This window comes from Prinia subflava, chromosome 3 (assembly GCF_021018805.1).
Source record: "Prinia subflava isolate CZ2003 ecotype Zambia chromosome 3, Cam_Psub_1.2, whole genome shotgun sequence".
Taxonomy (NCBI): domain Eukaryota; kingdom Metazoa; phylum Chordata; class Aves; order Passeriformes; family Cisticolidae; genus Prinia; species Prinia subflava.
The window spans coordinates 43,279,237-43,303,560 of record NC_086249.1 but is presented as its reverse complement, the minus strand read 5'-3'; the positions used below and the strand labels follow the sequence as shown (position 1 = coordinate 43,303,560).

Sequence of the window (24,324 nt, the reverse complement as noted above, 5' to 3'; positions counted from 1 at the left end):
CTTGTAGGACTCGTGCTCCAGACCCATCACCACCCCTGTTGCCTTCTCTGGACACACTCCAGCACCCCAGTGTCCCTCCTGAATTAAGGGGCCCAGAATTGGATACATTACTGGAGGTGTGGCCTCACTAGTGCTGAACTCACTGCCCTGGTCCTGCTGGCCACACTATTGCTGGTACAGGCCAGGATGCCATTGGCCTTCTTGGCCACCTGGGCCACGGCCTCCTGTCTCATGTACAGCTGCCATCGACCAGCACTGCCAGGTCCTTTTCCTGGAAAACTGTTGGGCAGCTTTCCAGCCACTCTGCCCCCAGCCTGTAGCATTGCACGGGATGGTTGTGACCCAAGTGAGGAGCTGGAATTTGGCCTCGTTGAACTTCGTGTGGTTTGGTCTCGGCCGATCGGTCCAGCCCGTCCAAATCCCTCTGCAGGGCCTTCCCAGCCTGCAGCAGATCGACACTCCGACCCGACCTGGTCTCGCCCGCGAACGCCCCCCGGGGATGGCGGCCCCGCGGCCCGTGCGGGCGGTGCGGGGGCGGCGAGGCCGTTGCCAGGGCAGCGGGCGGGTCCGCCCGGCCGGGCCTGGCCTGGCCCAGGTGCAGCCGAGCGGCGCCGCCGGGACATTTATCCGCGGCCCGGGGACTCTGAGGCGTGTTCGTGCTCCGCGCCTCGGCCTCGGCTCTGCGGGTGAGAGGGGCTGGCGGCGCGGCCGGGAGGCGGGAGGGCCGGGATACAGCCCTCAGGAAGTTTAACCCAACTTTCCGCTGAGTCCGCGGGGCGCCGCGGGCGGGGTCCAGGCTCGACTTTGAGCCCGGGGCCGCGCCGAGGTGAGGCGGGGAGGGCTCCGGGGGGTCTGCGCTGGCCGCTGCGGCGGGAGCGAACGCGGGCCTCCCGCCCGGGAAGCTGGTGTGTGCCGGCAGGCAGCTCCCGGGCCGGCTCCCTGCGCTCAGCCCGCCCCCGCGGCTCGCCCAGGGGAGCCAGCTCGGGCGCCGCTGTGCTTCGGAGCTTGAAGCGGGGCGAAGTGCTTCATCGTGAGGTAAAGATGCTGTTATCGCTGTGGCGCGTTCGGTGTAGTCAAAAACCCTTCATCGGAGTGCTGAGTGCCTTGACTCTCACCAGTGTTATAGTTAAAAGATTGAGCTGTGTCAGCCATAGGGGGGAAATAGTTGGAAATGAAGCAGAAACCTGGCTGCTGGGACCGTGAGGGGGACGCTACTGCAGGAGGCTGCTGTTCGCTGTTTCTCGTGCTGTCTCACTTTAACTCGCTGTGCTTCTCTTCAGGCCAGCAGGGCAACACCAGGCAAAATGACAGCTGTGAGGTATGAACAAGGGACCCAGCCGAGAGAATCATCTGGGTGAGTGAAATGAGCTGTGCCAGTGAGGGGGTTTGGGATTGAATACGTGGTGTGTGGTTGGTCCCCCTGTCTTTAGGTTCTTAGTGCTTCAGATATAACAAAGGGAATAATGATGGAGTGTCAGAAGTTTATACAGCATATACTCTTTTTATCTCCCCTCTCCCACCGCTGCTGCTTGCCTGAGAGGAGGGATATCTTTGAAAGAAATTAGCTGTTTTGATTCACTGCTTGTAAGCAGTTAGTAAGTGATTAATGAGTACAAGGTCTCCATCCCTGGTATAATAAGCCCATGGCAATAAATATGCACTCTTTTAGCATCCAGACTGTCAAGAGACTTACAAGAGAGTGTCAAGGTCTCTTGTAGAGCAAGATGCTCTTTTTCTGCTTGCTTTAAAAGCCTTGAGTCTGACCTGCCTTTAGCTATGAGCAGTCAGAAAAGCTTTTGCTCTGTATGGAGTGTGTGTGTGTGAAGGAAACAATTTCTTCTAATATGTCCTCCTTTTGTTCTCTTCCACCCCCATAGTCAAAGCCTAATTGTAGCAGCTTGTGGCTGAGAGCTTGTTCTGCCTTGGACAACAAGCAGATGTAGAATGCTCAGCAAAACAAACTCCCTCTGAGGAAGGCATTATCAGAACTGAATTTTTGTGTGGGAGCACTATGGAAACACTTGGACTTGACTTCTGTTTTATCTTTGTATTAAAGATTGTCTTCCTAACTCAAAACACTTTTGTTTCTCATTCTTTTTGTGGCATATTTTAATCACAGTAGAGGGATGAGAAGGTAGCATTTGGTGTACTTCATGTGTCTGTAAGTATAAGCAAGTGACCTGCAGCAAAATTGCTGCCCAGTAGCAGGCTTTAATAAGTGAAGCATTTCTGCTGTTCAGTAAGTGTAAACACCCAAGTGAATATTCTGTAAGGATAGCTGGGAAGCAAACCTGAATGCCTCTCCATCACTAGAGCTTTGCTTCAGCTCTAGGAACAAAATGAGGACAGTGGTTTCACTGGAAACACTAGAGCTGGGAAATGAGGCTTGAATGTTGAGATTGCACAGAATAATTCTTCTACTGAGCCTGGTACTGAGTGCAGGTGGTGAAGCATCAGTACTGGTTGCTGAAACTAGTAGGAGAAGCATCATTAAATTTCTTGCTTAAAAGGTGGTTAGCCCAGACTGCAGAAGCAGTGCTGGTGCAGGGGTCTGGTGTGGAGGATGAAGAATATTTGAATTCTCAGAATTATTACACTAGTGCTTCAAACATGCTAGGCTGCCTCAGAACAGCACAGAAACACCAATATTGAATATATGTCTGTAGCTGCCCATGAAGCAGGCAAATGAGAGGCAGAGCCTCAGCAAACACTGTGGCTCTGCTATTATGCATCACAGTATTTCTGTGGAGAAGACTGAAGTAAAGACTCCTGGATTTTGATGCTGCACTTTTTCTCTGAAATTGTCATGTGGCCTTCAAAAAAACCCGAAAACTTGATCTGAAGAGATCCTTTTAAGGAAGTTATGGCAAGCAGCCACTACCCCAAAAAACTGCTGTTCTAGCACTAGCTCAGCTGCTGCTCTGGTCTTCCAGTTTCCGTTCTGGTATCCTGCTCTGCACAAACACATCTCTATGCTATGGCTTTTCCTGGTGAAAACATTAATTCTCTGTACAAGAAGGTCACTGTAACAGCATTAATGTCACTTGGACTCTCTGAAGCCATTTTGCGTGTGTGTATTTCTGGCACTCCTAGGGCCTGGACTGTTGAATCCTTAGTGGACTCGTGGATGCCCTGCTTCAAAGCCCTTTATCCCACTGCTGAACACATCTGTCTCTTTTGGGGGAGGGAAGAGGGAAAACTCTTGAGAAATGGACTGTTAATAGGAAATAGATCAGTACAAGCCAAGGGGTGTAGCTGTGCCAACATGGGGGAAGTCTTTCTTCCCCTGGTACTGGGCCTATGCTCTGGCTCAGGCTGCTGCTCTCTTGATAGTTCATTTTTTTTTTTTTTTTTTTTTTTTTTTTTTTTTTTTTTTTTTTTTTGGAACAACAAAGCATAGCAATATACAGATTTGACATCTCTATCAGTGTGTGACTTGTATTATTTCTTTGCCAGCTCTCCAACAGCTGAAGAGGCCACAGTAAGGATTGATAATGGTCGTGATGAGGGTAATGGACCAGACAGCTGTTCCAAGTAAGCTAATGATATACTAAATTTCTTTGCTTACCCCCAGAAGTGAAATCTAATGAGCCAAAATAAGAAGGCAGGCGGCTTGTTGAAGTAGAGATAAGCCCAGTAAAATGCTTGATATTGACATTTCTTGCAGTATGTCTTCATCCCTCTAGAGATAAAAGCCTGACCCAAGAACACAGATCCATCATATTATGGAGAATGGGTAGGCCAAAACACATTGATTAAATTTTCCCAAAGGAATGAATTTGTGAGAGCACAGAAGAACAAGTGCTGGTGAGAAAGTGAGGTAAATGAGTATCTGGGCATAACAATAAGCATCATGGCACTCATCAAGACTAAATTGTCTGAACTTGCTAGTAGTTTATTCTTGAAGCAGTTATTTCCTGACAGTGTTTACCTCATGTTACTCTTACAGCAAACTTAGTCAAGTCAGTGGCAAGTCCTACAGCTCAAGAACAATAAGCTTAAGCCTGTTATTTCAGTTATTCTATATGACAAGGTTTTTCTAGATTTCAGGAGTCAGAATTTACAAATGTATTTCACAAAAACTCTAAGCTAATTATGTTATCAAATGTGCTGTGTTTCCTTCAACTGATTTAAGATGTTGGCAGGCCAAACTGGAGTGCTGTGTATCTGTTTGGTCTGGAGTGTACCTAGTTAAGAGATACTTGTCTGTAGACTGTGGAAGCTGAAGTCTTGGTGTTCCTGCTACAATTGTAGGATTGACTGGACAGACATAGACTAGCAAACCATTAGTGTCACTACTGCAGTGTTTCCTTAGATATTTGGCATTCATAAATACCAGGAAAACTTATACGTTAAGCTGCCTGCAGGACAAGACATGGTATTACATCCTTGACTTCTATAGGAAGAGTGAGTACTACAACCCACATATATTCCTCCAGCTTAAGAATGCAAATATTTGCTGGTTAGACCTTGTACCTTAGTTTAGAGTAAGAACCTAATAATGAAAAGTGTGAGTTAATTCAGTAACCCCAGCAAGATGCTGCCTCAGCACTTCAAAGGTATCTAGGCTTCTCTTAAACTGGGTTATTGGAGTGCACCAAGTGAAATGCAATGCTTAAGTTGTCCCAGAGGAAACAAGTATTTTGGACAGGATCACTGGGGTGCAATGTGCATTACTGAGCTGGCAAAAACTTGTAATAGTGCAAAATAAATCTATCAGTAGTTTTTGTCAGTATACTAGGACTAATGGTAAGTCCTGCTGTTAGTGATATGCTTGGAAAAAAGTGTTTTCATGTAAGGGTCTAAGAAGATACTTAGAAGAAAACACTAAGTGTTGATGCTTACAGTAGTTAAGTAATCTTGGAATTACTAAACAGACTGGCAGTCTGTTTTTCAAACTGTCAGCACTTGAGGTTTGCAGGTTCTACACCAAGAATTTCTACCTTAGTTCTTGGTGTAATCAAGAGACTTCCAGCCAGAATGAGAGCTACATAAAAGCTTTGTTCTAAACCAAAGGGCTTAAAGCATACCAAAGAGGCAACAAAATCCACTGTAATTGGAAACAAGAGCTGTGACCCTGCCAGGACTGAAGATAATTCTCACAACTTGAAGAACTTGGCTTCAGAAACACTTTTTCTTAAAAGATATTTGTATTTTCAATCTGAAAACTGATGTTTTAAAAAGGAAACTGATGTTTCCTTTTTAAAGTAGAAGAGGAATTTATATTCCTCTATTCCAAAGGCACAAGAGCTGTTAACAAGTGCAACTCTTTTCAGGCCTGGGGAAAAAAATGGTCTGATACAATAAGCTAATATATGGAATGAAATATATTAAGAGATGTTGATCTTCTCTTGACCAATAGCTGTTAAATAAACTCTCTCCTTATAGCTTACTAAGCCAGAGTTCAAGCGTCACTGGAATTGTGACATGGAATAATGTTACGGATAAGTACATACTGCTGTATTTCTAGGGTCTGGAAGTTGATTAAGACTTTTTCTAAAAAGTGATCAAAGCACTGTTTTCAAGTTCTCTCTCATTCAGTAATCTCATTTTAGAGAAATCACTACTATACAGAATACTGAAACCAAAGGATTGTGAAAAAAGGAATATAACACTTGTGGCTCATACCTGTAGCAAAATGTCACTTGTCTTGATGTCAGTTCTCTTCTCTTGCAGTGCAACTAGGAGAAAAATTGCCCCGTTTGTGATGTCATTTGGATTCAGGTAAAAGCTTGAGCTTGTAGTGATGTGGGAAAGGTAAAAGTAGTCCTCATTTCTGGTGTAAGAACTTGGAAAGTTCCTTAAACCTCAGTAGCTCCAGCTTGCTTTGTCTGAAAGTACTGAATCCCTTGTCACTCCCAGGAAAGGTAACTTGAGAAAAGTATTAGAATTGAAAAATAAGACTTAAACAGAGATACTACTGCATTCTCCAAGAAGAGTTGAAAGTCAGAACTGCAAGTGTCATTGACTTGGATAAAACCTCTTTAATGGCTTATTCTTGGCTGGCAGCCTTTGAACAAACAGTTGGCCAGTTGTGTATAGTCTAGGTGCTGGAACAAGGCAAACCATTAGAGACAGTTGTTTTTAAGGGACTGTGTTAAGTCATGAGAGGGAGGGAAACTGAGTAAGGTGAAAGCAGCAATGATACTTGTATGCCTTAAAGCATTCAGATTTGCACTGCTTCTAGATAGCTGTGAAATCATAAATTAATAACTACAGCTGTGTCTGAGGTAAATGTATGGTCCCACATAGATGGTGGTCTCTGCATATCGCTTAAAATGCAATTGGAAACCTTCAGCTTCTAGTTAAGCAGGCTTCAGTCTATGTAAGAGAACACACTTACTGGAACAGCTGAGAAATCAGCGTTTGTGCTGTTCAGTTGAGTGTTCATTCCTGCCTCTCAAACTTAACTTGTATTTTTCTCTGCAGAGTATTTGGAGTTGTACTTATCTTTGTGGACATTATAGTTGTGATTCTGGATCTGGCTATCAGTGAGAGAAAGAAGGGTACAGAGATTCCTGAAGGTGTTTCCCTGGCAATAGCACTCTTCTTTCTCATCGATGTTCTCCTGAGGGTGTTTGTTGAAGGGTAAGACATGGGCAAAAATTAAGTCCATGTACAAGTCCTCAAGCTGGGAAGGAAGAAAACTTCAAGCTTGAGATATGAATGTGGTGTCCTATAGATTAATTTTCTGGCCATAGATAATAGCCATGACTTTTCTTGGCTGTGTATGTTGGTGGTTACTTCTATAGAACAGCCTGTAAGTGTTTTCAGTATAAGTGAGTTCTTGGAAACTACATCAGCATTGCCATAACTTTTGTGTAAATCAGGGGTAAGATTGGTTTCTTAGTGATGCTTCAGTGCTTAGTACTAAGAACAATTGCAGGAGAGCTTGTCTCCAGCAGTAGCTCTGTATAGATGGTTGTCTTCCTGAAGATAGATTTCATTCTTTGCTACCTATATTGGCATCTGTCTAAAACTCTCCATGGTTTCAGCTTCAGGAACTACTTCCAGTCCAAACTGAATATTTTGGATGCGTGTATAGTGGTGGGCACCCTGTTAATTAATTTGACATACTCCTTCATAGACGTCGATGCAGCAAAGGAGATACCAAGGTAAGAGTGGTATGGCAGCTGGGAAGTGTGAGCTCTTTTCTTGATAATCTTCTAAGAATTTTCTTGGGCACTCTAAGCCAGGTGTGTGCATGTGAGATCACAAATGGACTGTGGAAGTGTGTCATGGTACAGACCAGTGAAGGACAGACACACAGCTTTGGTCTGTGGTTATGCCACAGGCTGTCCCTGCCTCAAAGGCAGAGGGGATCTGAACATACTAGTTGGGGTAACTAAAAGTGAGGCCAGCAAATGCTCTGACTCAAGCACTTTTTGGGGAAAGGTGTGCAGTAGCCCTAATTGAGAGGAGAGTCTGAAGAAGGTCAGAAAGAAGAGTTGGATTATCATAGCAAATGGAGCAGACAATGAAGGGAGGATCTCTGTCTAAAGGAGCTTGCAATAGAAAGAATTGCCAAGCTGTCTTGCTTCCTTTGTTTTGCTTTCCCAGAAGCCTCACAGTAATATATGCTGGATTTTTCAGCCATGCTCTGGGGAGAGGAAACATGCTGTTTATGTGTATAAGCTGCTTCAAATCCTATTTCCTTCTGATTTCTGTATCTTGATTAGATGATAACCTGTGAGATGAATGCATTCCTGGTGAAGCCAGAACTACAACGTTAAGATCAATTTTTCTGCACTAGGTTTGATTTTCTTGCATCAGCCAGGGAAAAGTCTAGCTCTTTAAAAAAAATGAAAAAGTCACCACCTGCCCCAAATTGAGCTGACTAATGAGCATAAGAGGGGAACATTATTCCAGAAGAAAACAAAAAGTTTAGTTATTGAAGAATCCAGAGTTGGACAAATATCTGTAAGTGCTAGTTTTCTCTTGAAGTGCTTGCTAAAGTTTGGTATCAAGAAGTAAAACAGTCAAAGGAATAGCTTTTGCAGCCTAGCTTCCTCCTAGGTTTTCTTAAACATTCATTGGAGTTTTAAATTATTACTTTTCATTTCTATGGCCACATTTTTATAAAGCAGCTTTCATCTTATAGCAGCACCCAGATAAAGGAGGGTAAAAGAGCAGTGTGACAGGGTAATCTGCACTTTTATCCCTATTATGCTATGCCCATAGTAGGCCTGGTCCTACACTGACCCATTTGGCTGTAGATCTGTGTGTCCAGGTTCTTTGTATTCTGACTTGCTGAAGTTGATGGGAATCTAGAAAAGGTTTTTGGCTCACATAAAGAGAACTTCACACTGCTGCTCTCAGGAAACACTCAGCTGGGGCCTACCATCTTACCCATTCAATTTTTGAGGCCCTCTGTAAGGCTTTTCTTCTTAAAGGCTCTAAAATTGTGTTCTGACCAAAATATTGCTACCTAACAGTAGAGGATACCACAGACTTGACTAAATCCCAAATCTTGACGTGGTGGTCTTCGTACCTAACACAGCAGTAATGTCCACAAAACCCAATTAATTAGTTACCCCAGCAGCCTTACTGGGGTTTATCACTTTTCTTTCCTGAGTCCTTCCTCAAGAAGCAAACAGTAATCTTAAAGCATCTGATACATCTCAGAATAATTAGAATTTGAGCAGCTCTTATGTGGATGAGAGCTTATATATGACAAGTAAAATTTCAGTGACAGACCATAGAGGTAACATGCCCTGATAGGGGAGTATGGTTTCTCTTTCAAATCTGGTCTAGCTGGGTGTGTGCAGGCATGAGTTAACTCTTTCTTTGCAGTCTGACCTATAAAAGGACTTTGAGGAATGAGAGCTGGGTATCTGTCCGGGAGGTAATGCTTAACAGGCTGACTTCCTTAAGGGCAGAATGCAAACAGTTTTTATCTTGAAGAGTTTCCTCTCAGTTGTGGGGACAGGGTTTATGGAGTTTTCACCCCGGTTTTGGTTCATCTAATTTGCTGCTAGCTCCATGGAAATCCTGTTTTGAAAACAGGAGGCTGATACTGAATGTGGAAGAAGCTCAGGGAAAAACTGAAACATTCCTCCAGGTATCCAGGACAACTTTACCTTGCTGACTTTAAGCTCCATATCAGTGGGGAGCAGACTGTGTTCAACTGGAGTTTTGTCCCTTACTGTTGGTATTCACCAGCATTTTTACACAAACGTATCAAAACCTAGAATCTGTGTGTGCTGCTTAAAATGTATGCTCACTTACCTCCTTAAGGAATGGATAGAATAATAGTTTGTCCTTGTCCCTGTGAGTGTGGGAAAGCAGCTGCTCCTGTTCAGTTGTTTTGATAGAACCACTCACCTAAGCTTCTTTCCTGCTTCAAAGTTCAACAATAGTTCAAAGTTCCTCAAACCAAACCAAGTGTTCAGGTTGCTGAATGATTAAACATAGGATATGTACTGATCTGTTCTCAGGTTTCTTAACCAAGTCATGATGTACTTAGCCTGTCTAGCTTCTTTTTAGTTATTTTTAAGGTGGCTACATACACTTAAATGTATAGTTGAGAATAAGCTTCAAGGAACAAACACTTGGTGATAATAACATGGGTAATGTTAATGGAATTTGTTTTCTAGCCAGATGTGCCTGTGGAAGTCTGTTTGAGCAAGTAGGGGATTTCTTAGTTCTGTTAGCTGTTGAGAACATGTACTCAAAAAAACCCTTAACAAGAAATCCATGATATTGTATTTGTTCCAAAATCAGCCTGAGATATCAGAGTTCAACATATGAAACAAAGTTTTAAACTTGCCCTGAAACAGCTTTTAAACAGCTTTAATCTTTGCCTGTAAGTTTATTGGTGTCCATTTTCTTTCATGGTGAATCTGCCATCTAGAATGGTTATTTTCCTCCGAGTTCTGAGAATTGTCATCTTGATAAGAATATTTCGTCTAGCTTCACAAAAGCAGCAACTTGAAATAGTGACCAGGAGAATGGTAAGTTGGCCTCTTAGCATATCTAGACTACTTCTACTGTTTCCAGCTCTTTCTTTGGGCAAAATCGGTGGTAAGCAGCGAGACTGACCACAGCCTACTGCAATTGATAGTGTTGCCCAGGCAGCACCTCTGCTCGATGTCCCTGACAGGGCTCTGGAGCTTTGCCTCCACCTTCAGTAAAGCCTCGACATTCCGAGCTTTGCTCAAGTAAGCAGCAACTTGACCTGCAAGGCCGGCGTATCAAAGTGATTGCAACACCCCTGTGTCTCAACTGACAGTTTCTAGCTTGTGTGGTACATAGGCTGCTCTCCCTCACATGGGGGAAGGTAGGAGTTTTAATGTGTCTGGTGCTTTATTTTGGGTTCAAACAAAGCAATCCAACTGTTGAAGCCCTATCCACTGACAATGCCTCTTATTTTCATCAGGGGCATTAAGTGGTACTTTAAGCTTCAACTATGTCCTATTGTTTAGGAATAAGCAGTCTTGGTTATAGTATCCTTAACTTTGTTCTTTTTTCCCTCAGTCTCTAAATACTCAAATAAGAATGACAGATTCATGCTGCAGTATTCATAGAATCTGCAGTATTCTTTCCACTATAATAAATTTTGATATTTAGGGGCAAAAATTCTATACAGAGCTTCTACCTAGAAGTTAATACAAGGGATTTGCTCTTGGATAATGCTATAATGAAATGAGGCTCTGTTACTCAAGCTGAACTGGAGAGTCTAGGTGGCTGAAATTTCCTAGTAACAGGGAACACTTGGTGATTGTTGGCATTCTTGTGGAAGATTAACTCTTACTTTTTTTTTTTTGGTCAGGTCTCTGAAAACAAAAGACGCTATATGAAAGATGGATTTGATCTGGATCTCACTTATATTACTGGTTTGTGGAAACAAATGTCACTTTGCAGCATGTTATGTCCTGTGAAGACTTGTTTTTCAGTTAATAAGAGCTTGTGATGAAATACAGACAATGTTTTAGACTCATGAAATTTAAGTATGAAGTCAAACCAGGCTTACTCCTTTTCTGTGGGATTTTGAAATATGGATTCCTGACTGACACTGTTCTCCAGAATTAGCCTTCTAGGAGAGTTGTGCATGTTGTATGTAATGATAGAAATTTATCTGAGGCCTGAAACTATTTACTTACAGTATTTTTGCTTCTGATTCTGTGGAGACTGACACTTGATGGTGGGTGATTTGTCTTGCTCTAGCCATGCTAAATGTAGAGAAAAGCCTACCAGAAATGGGTAGATTGTTCTTATAATTAGGGTAAGAATAAGACCTTTCACAAGGATGTTTCTCATGTAGTTCATGTGTGCAGGGGGCTTCCTGCTGTTACTTGTGATTGCTGTCTTCTCAACAGATCGGATTATTGCAATGTCATTTCCATCTTCTGGGAAGCAGTCTTTCTACAGGAATCCCATAAAGGTAAAAATCTTACCTACCAAAGTCTTTGTTACTGAAACCCGCTTCTTTTATAGGTTCCCACTAATTTACATGTGGCCTAGATCATGTTAGTCCTAGTTCTGCTGCCTTTGCTGGTTGGAATGATCAACTGATGATCTCCACTGTGCTGCACTGCTTATGTTGTAGTGTCTCAGCTGAACCTAGTGGTTTGTATCTCACAGTGTGGACACACCAGTGCTTTGATGCTCCTGTTCTTTGGGAATGTTTTGAAGAATCAAGGCAGTTCTGTCCCAGGCTAGGATTTGTGATAAGATCTATTCACCTAAGTAAAGTTGCTTTAAAGGCCTGTATACATAATGTCCTTTTCATAGCTCTGCTTCCTGATATTGCAGAAACATATGTAGGGCCAGGGAGATAGCTGCAGTAGTACTTTTATTCCAGATGAGAACCTTAGCTGTGAGGTTGGAAAGGCCTGCTTTCCAGGGGCTGTTCATGAATGCAGTTGTTGATCCCACCTGGGGTATGGGGCGTGGAGGTGGCAATGGAAATAACAAGTAGAACACTAACTAGTCTGAACTCGTTATTGCTTAGGAAGTTGCAAGATTTTTGGACACCAAACATCCAGACCACTATAAAGTCTACAATCTCTGCAGTAAGTATGTTTATCTGCTGACTATATTTGAGATAAAATTTAATGTACAAGTGAAAAGTATGAAACCAGAAGCTAAGCATGTATGGCTTTAGCCAAGTTACTTCTGTTTTTTCCATTTTTATCTGTCTAATAACACTGCTGTGTTTTAGACACTAGTACATGCTCAGACCAGCTGTTGTGTGTTACAAGCCACTTTTCTTTGTTACTTCCTTCTGTCTGCCTGGCATAACTTTAGATTTTTTTCCTATAGGTGAAAAAGGCTATGACCCCAAGTACTTTCACTACAGGGTGGAAAGGATCTTCATTGATGACCACAATGTCCCAGCACTACAGTGAGTCTTGTCAAGAAATACATACATTGAAATAGTTCTATGTAGACATCTGCTAACTTTGATCCACTAACTTTCCTCTTATTTAGGGACATGCTGAAATTCACTGCCAGTGTCCGTGAGTGGATGAGTCAAGATGAGAAGAATGTCATAGCAATTCACTGTAAAGGAGGCAAAGGTAGGATTTCTTATGTGCCATCTATGTATGCTACAAACCACACTTATTTGTTATTGTAGCTTCTTTGATTAAAGTGTGGCCTTAAACCATACTATGATATGGGTTTGCAGTGTAACTTGACAAATTCTGCAGACACACATTCTGTGATGACTGAGTATAGTACTTTGTGTTTAGTATTAAACCACCCCATTTTCAGGTAGTCTAAATTGATTCTTAGTCTAAGCTGTCATTATGTCTCTTAAAATGTTCTTCAGTAACTTTCTTGCAGCTGGGACAGCAGTCTCCCAGGAGAGGCTGGGGATAGAGGGGCTACTGAAACTGCTGCTAAGTGTTAGGCTACTGCTTTGGCTTCTGGTAGCCAGTCACCCATGCTGAATATTTTGCATTGTAATATAGCTCTAACTATCAATTGTTTAGGTTGGAAAAAGACCTATGAGATCAAGTCCAACTATTAATCCAGTACTACCAGATCCACCACTAAACTATGTCTCTCAGTGCCACATCTGCACACCTCCAGGAATGGTGATTCAGTCACTTTCCAGGGCAACCTGTTCCAGTGCTTGATAACCCTGTTGGAGAAGAATTTTTTTCTTAATATCCAATCTAAATCTTCCCTGGGGCAACCTGAGGCCATTTCCCCTCTTGCTGTTGCTTTTTACTTGATGAAAGAAACCAACCCCACCTCAGTATGACCTTTACAGCTAAAAGGTCTCCTCTGAGTCTCCTTTTCTCTAGGCTAAACACTGTTAGCTGTTCCTTGAAGACTTGTGCTCCAGACCCTTCCCCAGCTCTGTTGCTCTTCTCTGGACACATTCTAACATCTCAAGGTCTTTCTTGAGGTGAGGGGCCCAAAACTTAATGCAGGATTCAAGGTGCAGTCTCTCCAGTGACAAGCAGAGAGGGACAATCACTGCCCTGGTCCTGCTGGCCAGAATATTGCTGGTACAGGCCAGGATGCCATTGGCTTTTCTGGTCACCTGGGCCCACTCTGACTCATGTTCAGCTGCTGCCAGCCAGCACCCTCAAGTCTTATTCTAGGGGGCTGCTTTTCAGCCAATTTTCCCTGAGCCTGTAGCACTCTGTGGGGTTGTTGTGACCCAAGTGCTGGTCCCAGCCCTTCACGTTACTGAACTTCACACTTTGGCCTTGGCCCATCGATCCAGCCTGTCCAGATCCTTCTGCAGAGCCTTCCTGCCCCTCTAGCAAATCAACCAACTTGGTGTCCTCTTCAGACTGACTGAGGCTGCACTCAACCCCCTTGTCTGGATTGCTGGTAAAGACACTAAACAGAACTGGCCTCAGTTCAGTTCCCTGGGATCACCCCTAGTGACCAGCTGCCAGCTGGAAGTAACTCCGCTCACCACGATTCTCTGGGCCTGGCCATCCAGACAGGTTTTTACCCAGTGAAGAGTGCACCTGTCCAAGCCACGAGCAGGCAGTTTCCCCAGAAGAATGCTGTGGGAAATGGTGTCAAAGGCTTTACTAAAGCCCAAGTAGACCACATCCACAGCCTTTCCCTCATCCATTAAGTGGGTCACATCTCACAAGTTGATCAAGCTGGAGCTGCCCTTGATAAATCCATGTTGGCTGGGCCTGATCCCTGGTTGTGCTGTATTTGTTGTGTGATACCACTCAAGATGATCTGCTCCATAATTTTACCCCTCTAGAGTGTTCCACGTACTGCTTAAATCAAGATACACATGATATTAGGTGACAGAGTACAATGAAGTCTTATGGAAACAAGAACAGTGAAAGCTATCAAACATATGAGCTAACCTGAGGTGCTATCTGAACCAGCAGTGGTGTGGGAGCTGTTGAAATGCATAAATAACTGCAAGTAAGCCAAACTTCCCTGCAACTATCTGTCACATCTTTAGCTGCCTACTGATACTACTGCAAATACTTGGCTTAAATTAGGTGGTTACTTAACATTAAATAGTTGCCCCCAGGTGGAGCTCTGTCTTAAAAGGTTTTGCAAAACTGAATGTTGAAACTACCTGCAGATCAAAACTAGCTTGAAGAAAAAGTGTAAGGAGGATGACTTGACCTCTGAGATTTTAAATTAAAAACTGAAAGTATATAGGCATCTTCATGCTAGCAGACTTAATGCTTTGTAGTAGGGTTGCAGGGAAAACAGTTGGGGCAGAGAAACAATTCTTGACACTTATAGTGTTGGGAAGTTTGAGTTTATAGCCTCATCTAGTAGAGTGCTTGACTGTATTTCCTGCTGAATGAAGTATGCAGATACTGACCAGCTGCCTGAGTGTCTCTAGTAATGAAAATGTAGGGACAAGGAACAAGTTGACAAACTGTAATATCTTGTCTTTAACTCATTCTTCTTAGAAATACTTGACTACTTACTGTCACAACTCTTGAAGCTGTTGAGATTACAGATGACTTCACCTTCACAAAAATAATCCCAAATATCTTTGAATCACTGTAATTCAACTTGTATTGTATGTCTAATACAGGCAGGACTGGAACAATGGTCTGTACCTGGCTCATAGACAGTGACCAGTTTGAGAGCGCAAAGGTAAAAACCGCTGTGTATTTTTTGATTTGTTTAGTATTCAAAATATCCTTTAGGAGTTTACTGAATTGGTGAAACGTACTAATGCTCTGCAAAAATTCTATATTAGAAAAAAGATTATCTGAAAATTTTAGTTTTAAAAAAGTTCATGCGAGTCTTACTACAGTATGAATTCTGATGGAGACTATTTGTGGTCTGACAGAAGTGAGAAAATAGCGTTTGACAGTTTTCAACTTGAAAGATTCTTTTTGGAGGAATAATGTGTCTGGGGTCTTAAGCAACAGCTTAAGCTGAAAGTGACTTCTGAGCAAACTCTCCTAAAGATAGTATTGCTGGTTTTAAGTGGTTGTAAGCATTTTTTTTTGCCCAGTCTCCCTCGAAGTAGTGTGAGGCATCAAGAATTGTCTTGTCTTGATAGCCAGCATTATAAAAGGAAGCCCTTCTAGGGAAAGGGAGAAAGATCAAGTCCCAACCAGGACAGGTGCTGATGCTGCTTTAGTAACCCAGATCTGATACATCAGCTGGAGACTGGGGGTGCAGAAGGCCCAGGACACTCAAGGTAGTCTGGGCAGACTGTATATCCATTTAATCACTTATTTTGCTCTGAGTTTGCTTTGTAAAGATATGAACTAATGTTCAGCTTGGTCTGCCACAGACCACTTGAGAAATATAGCTGGTTCTGAAGCAATTACTTAAGTCATATTGTTCTCCTTCACTCTTTCATGAATGACAGATTTATGTGTCTGACTTCCTAGTTAGTACTTTCTTCTTGTAGCTAAAAGTCTCCTTTAGAAGGTACCAGAACAACTATTGCATATTTCCACTGCATTCCTTTACTGGACTTGAATAGTGTAGTTCTAGTTTCCTATCCACTTCTCAAGATTGGGAACGTTGGTGGGATGGGTAGCTTAACCCTTGAAATTATCATCCTGTGTAGGAAAGTTTGGACTACTTTGGGGAGAGAAGAACTGATAGAAGCACAAGTACCAAGTTTCAAGGAGTTGAAACTCCCTCACAGGTAAGCTCGAGCAGGTTCAGGGACAGTAGTGAGTGCTTATGCTACCCCACCTCCCCTGCCTTGTCTCAGATATGTAGGTTCCTATTACTTATTTAACTCCTGAACTTTCTGTACTCGTCTTTCTGTGAGAGTTGGAAGACAAACAGCTGACAGGATTGCCCTGCATCTTTCGCCTTCTCCTTGTACCTTTCTCTGCTTAATAATGTCAGATCTGTAATACAGTATCTAGGGTAACAACAGAATTCTTGAATTTGGAAAGCTTTCAGTCCAACCCCACTGTTCAAGCAGGGTGGCCTGGACAGATGTGTCTGGTCAGGTCTAGAATATCTGCAGAGATGCAGATTCCACAGCATGTCTGGGCACCCTCCCAGGGGCATGATACTGTAAGGCAATTGGACTGTTTAACAAGGATGCACAGAACTCTGCAGCCCAGCCCGAGATGGGGCCATGGCACCGATTTGGCTTGGGTGGAGAAATGCATCTTCTGCAGACTGCATTCACTGGGAAATACTACACAAGTTTTTGCCTCAGACCACAGTTTTGCACATCTTGATTTACTGTTCTGTGTGATGCAGAGTTGGGAAGTGAATCTGGTGATGGGTACTTAAAATTGCTGGTATAAAATAGAAGTATAGCTGTCCTTCAGTAAAATGAAAATACTTGTATGTTTAAACACATTCAGCCTCTTAAGGCTACAATATAAAAGTTCCTCACAGTTCTTACTGAACTAAAAAGTACAGAATTCCTCCTAAAACATGAAATTTAAATGGCGATTAAGAATGTTGATGTTGGATTTGTCTAGAAGATTATTTCAGCTGGGAAAGGGAAGGAGAACAATTGTCTTTCTTCTTAGCTTTGGACTTTGAAGAGCTAAAAACTTGGAGTAAAAGATCTATTTAAATCCTACTTTTGCCTAGAATTAATCTATGTTGGGTACAGAAACTGCATAATGTGTCTGGGTTTTTTGCATTACAGAGTAGGTATGTTGGGTATTATGAGATCCTGAAAAACAAGTATAACTTGAAACTCCCACCAGAGAGACAACTCAAAATAAAAAACCTTAAAATCCACACTATGCACGGTAAGAACTCTTGTATTTGGGCATTCCTCTATCTGGTAATGGTTTCCTATTACAGGTAGCTGATAACTGTCTCTCTGGCTAAGCCCATGACAGGAATGTAGACTTACTGGGATTTGAGATTTTAAATAACACAGGACACAACAAAGAGTGTTGTGTAATCAGTTGCTCTATGTTGTGTCACTTTCTAGATGTCTGACCAAATGATGGCTCACATACAACCTGCTCTTTTTTTGGAAGGGGAATCACTTTTTAAGTGAGACCAACTCCCCCTGTGGAACTGGATCCACTTATATTTCTGAGCTTTAGATACATGCCTGTTACAGTACATGTGTACAGGTAAACTTGATCAAAGGCTGAAAGTTCATCACTCCTTGTTCCAGGGGAGTTCACACTGCTGTTATTGTTTGGTAAATGGAACTAAATTTTACATTAGCCTGTTCTCCTAATGGAGGGAACTTCAAAATCCAAGTTTCAGCTGCTGAATCCTGACTTACCTTTAGCATTTGAGTTCTCTAGAGTCTTGAGCAAGGCATTCTGGAAAGAAAGCACTTTCAAATGGGATTGCACTTGGTTTTCATGACTACTTATGTTTCCAGCTGATGTCTATGCCTCTGGTATAACGCAACACTTTGTTCCTAGGAATTGGGAAAGGCAATGGAACTGATATGAAGGTGCAGATAATTATAAGGAAGCAAGTTGTACTACAATGTGTATGTGCCAATCAAAAAAACTGCAGGGTGAGTACTATGAAGACACACGAGTCACAGAAGCCAAAAGCTGATTTATAGGTTAAGTGTCTTAGTTTTATGTCCAATATTTAATTTATACATAGTCCAACTCAATGGATGATGTAAATTCAAAGAGGATGAAAAAGCTAAAGTTTGCCAAATCCTTGGAGATGGAGTGGTAAGATAGTGAAAGATTTCCCTGGGAGTCACTTAAATGCAAATAGTTTACTCTGTTCTGAGCAGCTTAAACTGTTGTCTGTTATTCTAGCACTGCTGTTATGTTTGTGTACCATGAATGTGTAGTTAGGTCTTGTCATGAATTGGTCCCTTGTCTTGCTGCAGAAACTTTCATAAAACAAATTTTTTATTCTGTTATCCAGCTTTTCTTTGATTCTGAAAGTGACTCTGTAGTCATTGGCTTGGAAGACTGCCCTGTTCTGAGTGGTGATGTGAAAGTCAGATTTGAATGCAATTCTGTAAGTATACCAGTGTGATGACCTTCAGCTGGGTATGGGGAGAGACTGCAGTGCAAACTGCTGTGGGTCCTGCGTGGCTGGGCAGCATGGGGCAGGATCTGTTCCTCCCCAGTGACTCCTGCTGTGTCTCACTGTGCAGTGCAAACACAGCAAGTGGTGTAACATCAGCCTAGGCAGGCAGGGAATCCCCTGGCTGTTCAAACAGCAGTACAACCAAGGCATCTTAGTTGGGTACCTAACCATGGGGGGTCTCACCCAATTGTATTGAGTGACTCGGCACTGAAATATTTGCAGAGAAAATAGTGATCTGTGTATGATATGGGGCTCTTCAAGTGTACTGATTTTGCCACTGTAGCTTTATAAACCAAATTAGTGAAGAAAAGTGGGTATCTTTATTCTACAAATTAAAGTCCTATTGTGTAACACAGTCCTTAAACAAGGTGTTTGTGTTTAGGCTCTCCCAAAAGGCTATGATGATTGCCCATTCTTTTTCTGGTTCAACACATCCTTCATTGAAAATAACAGGTAAGTGATCATAGTGAATGCCTTCAGATCCTAACTTCTGGTGTCTGCACAGAGCTGAAAGATCATAAACATAGTGCTGAAAGCTGAGATAAGACAGCTGACTTCCATGTGGGTACTGGTTTTTGATCCTCAACTGTAACTTGTGAGCAGGCCGTTGCTTGTGCTGTGACAAATATTTTAAACATATGGGAGCTATTTATCTTCTCTTAAACCACTGGATTATTTCAATGGTGCTCTCTAATCATTGTTAATGAACTTGAATTAAAAAATGTAATGCTAACTATTCAAATCTGCCATCCTCTACAGTATGGCTGCCTGAGAAGCAGGAACTCAGCTTAGCAGGCAGACACTAAGACCACAGTTAGAGGTCTTGGGATCACAAAGAAAGGCCTTCTTATGGCTTCTCATGCTTTTGATAAAGTTAGAAATTGCTGTCATCTTGCTTGCTGAGACTGGAACTCCTGGAGAAGCAGAAGCTGGTGAAAGTTGGGCTTGTCTACCTTGCTTTGGGAGTGATGTAGAAATGCAGAGACAAGAGAGCCTTATCTTTGGTCTGCCTTGCTTGACAGATTTAGGTAGAGGAACAGTGAACTTGGCATATGAGATATAATTGCTGTGTTCTCCATGACTGGAATAGAAAGAGAACAGTTTTTACTTAACTGATCCTGTTAGAGCCTGAGGAGAGGTAGCCATGAGTCTGTTTGTAACAGTTAACATGCTCAGCCAGCAATGCACCTTGCAGTCTTGATGCAGACCAATTAGACCAGTGCCAGAAGAAATGTACGGCCTCATGGCCTTGCAACTTTGCCCTCTTGAGGGTTTTGCTGAAGTGCTTTGTTTCCTCCAGAACTATGGAGGGTGCCCCCTTCTCTCTTTCTGCCCAGACCTTCTAGTAGACCTGAAGTGGACTAGGTGTGATCAGAAGTGAAACAGCTGTTAAGGTAGTGCTCCTGTCTTTGGATCTCAAATTCAGACATGGCTGATATGCAAGTGCTTTTAAGTGATAACTAGATGTGAATTTGGTAAACATTAAAATTGGAGAACATGCCTGATGAGATTGAGTACTGAATCAAATCCTTGCCTTTAGGAAAGTTTGTTATTAAATTCCTGGCACTTGCATCACATTAAGAGGCCTTTAGTTGAAAGCAATACTAATTTCTCTCTGTCTTGCACTGTGGGGCTCTGGGAGGGTGGTGGGGAGCCAACCCACAAACCCATCCAGTTGACTTTGTTTCTGAGACTACGTAAGACGCAAAACACTACAGGCATGGCTGATGTCTGTTTAAATGCAAGGTCTGGGGCTGTATTTAATGTTCTAGGGCTGAGCCAGAAGATCTTTCAGTTGGCTGAAAGGAAAAGCATGTCTTAGGCTGTAAGATATCCTACTGGATTTTCTCTTTCAGACTCTACCTTCCCAGGAATGAGCTGGATAACCCTCACAAGTCTAAAACATGGAAAGTCTATAGTGAGACATTTGCTGTGGAGGTCAACTTTATTGATCCATAAAGAAAATGTGAAAGAAGGGAAGCATCTAAAATTCATCTCTTTCCTGGAGAATGTCTTGCTGTTTCAGTATCAAGTGAAGCAGTGCCATTTGGCCATTTGCCATGTACTTAATGTATTTCTGTGTAGATACAACTTTTCAAATAAAGTACATGAAGTTCTGTTGTGCAGGGCAAAAATACTCTGAAGAGTTACTTAATGTCAGTTGGCTGTCACATCATGGGCTGTTGGATCCTTGGACCTTAGATATCTCTGCAAAAAGCTAATTCCTGTTTGAGTAATCTAAGACAATTATGTGTCTTTAAGCAAGAGCATGATGATGGTGGACGAAGACCAGCAGTCTGCATGAGACTGGGAAAACCTGACATGACTCCCTCAACATTGAGGTTTTCCACAGATCAGTAGGATATGGTGATTTTGGGGGAGAAATACTCATCTCCCTCTGTTGAACTGTTGCTTCTTGAGCAGAAGCCTTGGTATTGAACTGCTCTTCATCAGTAATCAGTGGTGTAGGGCTTTGAGCAACACCTGATCTGGGAGCTGCCTGTGCAGGTTGGAGCTGCTTTTGTACTGCTGAACATCCCCACAAAGGGTTCAATGGCCACTTGCCCTAAGATTTAAGTCTGGCTCTCATCAGCTCCTGAGCGTTCCAGCTGCCTAGGATCAGTTGGTGTGGCTGCCTTAATACCTGCATATGAGGGATCTGATCTGTGCACCTGCTCATTTGAGCAAATAGTGTAAATGCTCACTGGCTCCTCTTGAGTTGTACTAAGACCTCTTGAGTTGTACTAAGTTTGTAATGCACAAACTTCCAGGATGCTTATTCTACTTCCAGCTATTCTCAGTAGTGCAGCTCTTCTTGTAGACTGTGCCTTCATTTGTGTGAAATGTGTTGAGGTGTTAGCTTCTTGGTTCTGCTGCTTCTTTAGTCTTTTTGGTGTTGGGAACCAAAAAGTAGAAGGGAAGTGACATAGCTTTCTAGTCAATGGAGTAAGCTGAGAGGTCATATACCTTCCCTGTGCTTGCTTGAAGGTAGTTATGTGCTATGGAGGATGCAATGTGTGGGATCACTTCTGCTATTGCTGTATATTCACCTCAGTTGTCCACGTGCAAGTGGCTAGGGTCTAAAAAAGGATGCCCTTTTATGGCAGCCACAAGTGGCTGATGCCCAAGTTCATTTTGGCTTAGCTCAGGCAATTGGATATCACTGTCCTAGGATGCCCTTCTGTGTAGTTGGCAGGGCACCTAAGGTCACCCATTTTCCTGCTTAGGGAGTAAGCCAGTTTCCTCAGATAGCAGCAGCAAAGCTGTAACAGCAAGTCAGAATTTTCTAGTTGAAGCACATGCAGTTAAGTAAAAACTAAGGCATAAGCAGGAACGAGGAACAAAATAGCTGTACAAGGGATATACTATGTTTCTGCTCAGAGATCCAGGCACCACTGCTCAGAATAGGGTAACAATAGGCCCTGCCTCCCTGCTACACTGACCTTCACAGAGTAGTGGACATTCATCCCTTATATATGTGGAATTTAGGTAACCTGTGCTGGACTCCTGGCATTCTTCAGACAGAAAACCTTATAGCCTGTATCATAGTAATCTAGAAACTTGGAATTTGAGGTGAACTCTAATACTAGAACTGACTTTGGTACTAATAAAGCAACAGGCTGAGTGTTGAACTATGGGTTTCATTTTCCATAGAGGTAAAATCAGCAATTATTTCACAGCACCTTACTGTAGCTCCCCCCTTTCCCTCAATTTTGAGGGCTTTATATGTTTGATTATATAAAGTCTTTTTCTTTAATTCCAGAGAGATGGTGATGCTGAATTCAACCTTTTTGTTTCTCAGCTAGATGAGCTTGCTAAATGGCATAAACAATCATCAAGTACTCAGTTAATCAAATGAAACTTTATTTCTGTGAATTCCTGTACCAACATTATGAAGTTTTTAGCTGAACAACTCATACATGTGTACAGCTTAAGCAGCTCTGCATGGAAAAATTACTGCTTACATCAACTTCACAAGGTAAACTCTCAAAAATGCCACCAGCTTCTTGCTGTAGGTTGTTTTAAATACCTTGCTTCTCTTGAAGCTTCAACTTTTGTATTAAAAACTGCAATCATGAGCTTTAAAAAATGAAAGCAAAGATAAATCTAAGAAATAGATTGAAGTATTCCACTGAGGTGGAGTCTGTCCTCACCTTTTCATAACTATTAGAAACATGTGTAAATGTACTATTTCTCTTAGCTAGACAACTTTGAAAAGAAGGAGAAGTCTAACAACTCTTAGAGCCTCATCTTCCTACCTGAATCATTTAAACATTTGGTATAAATTCCTTTCAAAGCACTGGCAATTCAGAGTAGTAGTGCCCTTAGTGTACCAAGGGGTCAAGGGGTATTGGTGCAAGAGACACTGAAGATTCTTCAGCCATGCCCTGCCTTAACTTCCTTTTCTCATGGTGTATGAAAGGGAGATGAATTATTATTTCTGCACTTGGAGGCTGGGGGAGCAAAAAGATTTTGTTCAACTGCAGCAACCACCTTCCATCAGAGAGGCTGCAACAATGCAAGGAATGTGACTGTTTAAGTGCACCCTGGCTCCACTGCAAGAGGCAGCAGGTATTGAGGTGATTTCATCTATGCCTAAAGCTTGTTCCTATTTCTGGGATCTAAAAGGGAAGCTGTAACATTCCAAACAAGGTTGTTCCACCTCTGCCTGTTGTCTGTCACTGACAAATGTGGTTGCTGTGACAAGGTGCTACTCTCAATATAGCTGTGATGATCTCAGCAAGTTAAAGGGCTCTGTCTGTGGCCCCCACTGCCCCTACACTGGTGGGCTGCACTTACAGCACCCACCAGCATCTCTGTACAACTCCAGGACGTTTGTGCTGTTCTAGGACCTGCTTGACTTATGCCAGGATGAGGCAGTAGCTGTTTCTTACAAAGCAGAGCATGCTTGTACAAGGAGCATTCTACATGAAGAAAAGTGGCATCTGGAAAGGGGTGTCAGTGCATCATTTTGGGTAATACTGACTAACTGCATATTTGATCAAGTAGCAGGCCATGCTCTCCAGGCCTGAAGGTGATACAAGCTATCCAGTCATATGAGCTTTTTCCACTCAGCTGAAGAGGAGCAGCAAGTGGCAAGACTCCAGCCCCAGTAAGACTACTAGGTCAGAGATCATGGTGTCAGTTAACTCAGTTCTTGCTTTCTGTTCCTCTTCAGCTTCCTGTCCTTCCAGCATGTGGCTTCATTCATTCCAAGGTGAGCTAAACTGGAGCCTGCACAAAGATACAATTCTGTGCTCAGAGGCAGCAGCTATTTCCAGCAGTGTCCCTTACGTTAAGTGGTGCTTAGCATATTCCAGCAATGCTTGAAAGGATTTAGAAAACAATATATTGCAGCATAGCCTCCTTAATGTTGTTACTGTGCTTCTTTTATCAAAAATGCAGGCATATCTTGGGCTCTAAGTCTCCTATAAAATAGGGGGTGAATGTTTCCTACTTTTATAAACCCATTCACTAGGACAGAGTATGTAAGTCTGACACCCTCTGCTGTGACCTTAGCAAGTCATAGAGCAACAGGGAGCTGGAGAAGGACAGGGGTGGAGCTGGAGAAGGAAAGATCTCCCTAGGTGAGAGGTATATCCAAGTCATCTATACTCAGCAAGATTAGACATGAAATACATTATTTTGAGTCAGACATCAGCAACAACTGCAAAAGGTCACAACTGCAGCACAGTTTTAAAACCAGTGCTTTGCTGTAGACAAATCACAACCTACTCTTGCATGTTACATTAAACTCCACAGGTCAATGTAAATATTTTTAGCACCACTACAGGTCAGGAAAGACATTTATGACATGCAGTGTACCTAGTGCAGAATCTGTAAGAGGGAGATAGTTGTGCTTGTGCAATTCAAGCAACACGTACACACCTCCATAAA

General features: G+C 42.5%; 1 protein-coding gene across 3 annotated transcripts; it reads left to right on the top strand.

Moving 5' to 3' along the window:
• The first annotated feature begins 535 nt into the window (after positions 1 to 535).
• LOC134547886 (phosphatidylinositol 3,4,5-trisphosphate 3-phosphatase TPTE2-like) lies at positions 536 to 24,263 on the top strand. Of its 3 annotated transcripts, none has more exons than XM_063392007.1 (19): positions 536 to 686; positions 1,281 to 1,354; positions 3,457 to 3,534; positions 5,677 to 5,724; positions 6,430 to 6,588; positions 6,996 to 7,115; positions 9,854 to 9,953; positions 10,772 to 10,835; positions 11,319 to 11,383; positions 11,954 to 12,014; positions 12,265 to 12,346; positions 12,433 to 12,521; positions 14,993 to 15,054; positions 15,989 to 16,069; positions 17,045 to 17,150; positions 17,790 to 17,887; positions 18,259 to 18,354; positions 18,809 to 18,879; positions 23,606 to 24,263. In XM_063392007.1, the coding sequence occupies exons 2-19, from the start codon at positions 1,305 to 1,307 to the stop codon at positions 23,646 to 23,648; spliced, it is 1,473 nt and encodes a 490-aa protein (XP_063248077.1). In that variant the 5' UTR covers positions 536 to 686; positions 1,281 to 1,304; the 3' UTR covers positions 23,649 to 24,263. The 3 variants fall into 3 exon arrangements, with proteins under 3 accessions (XP_063248077.1, XP_063248075.1, XP_063248078.1); XM_063392005.1 differs by lacking the exon at positions 23,606 to 24,263 and adding an exon at positions 20,283 to 20,561 and having other exon boundaries at positions 538 to 686; XM_063392008.1 differs by lacking the exons at positions 536 to 686; positions 23,606 to 24,263 and adding exons at positions 693 to 1,035; positions 20,283 to 20,561.
• The last annotated feature ends 61 nt before the right edge of the window (positions 24,264 to 24,324 follow it).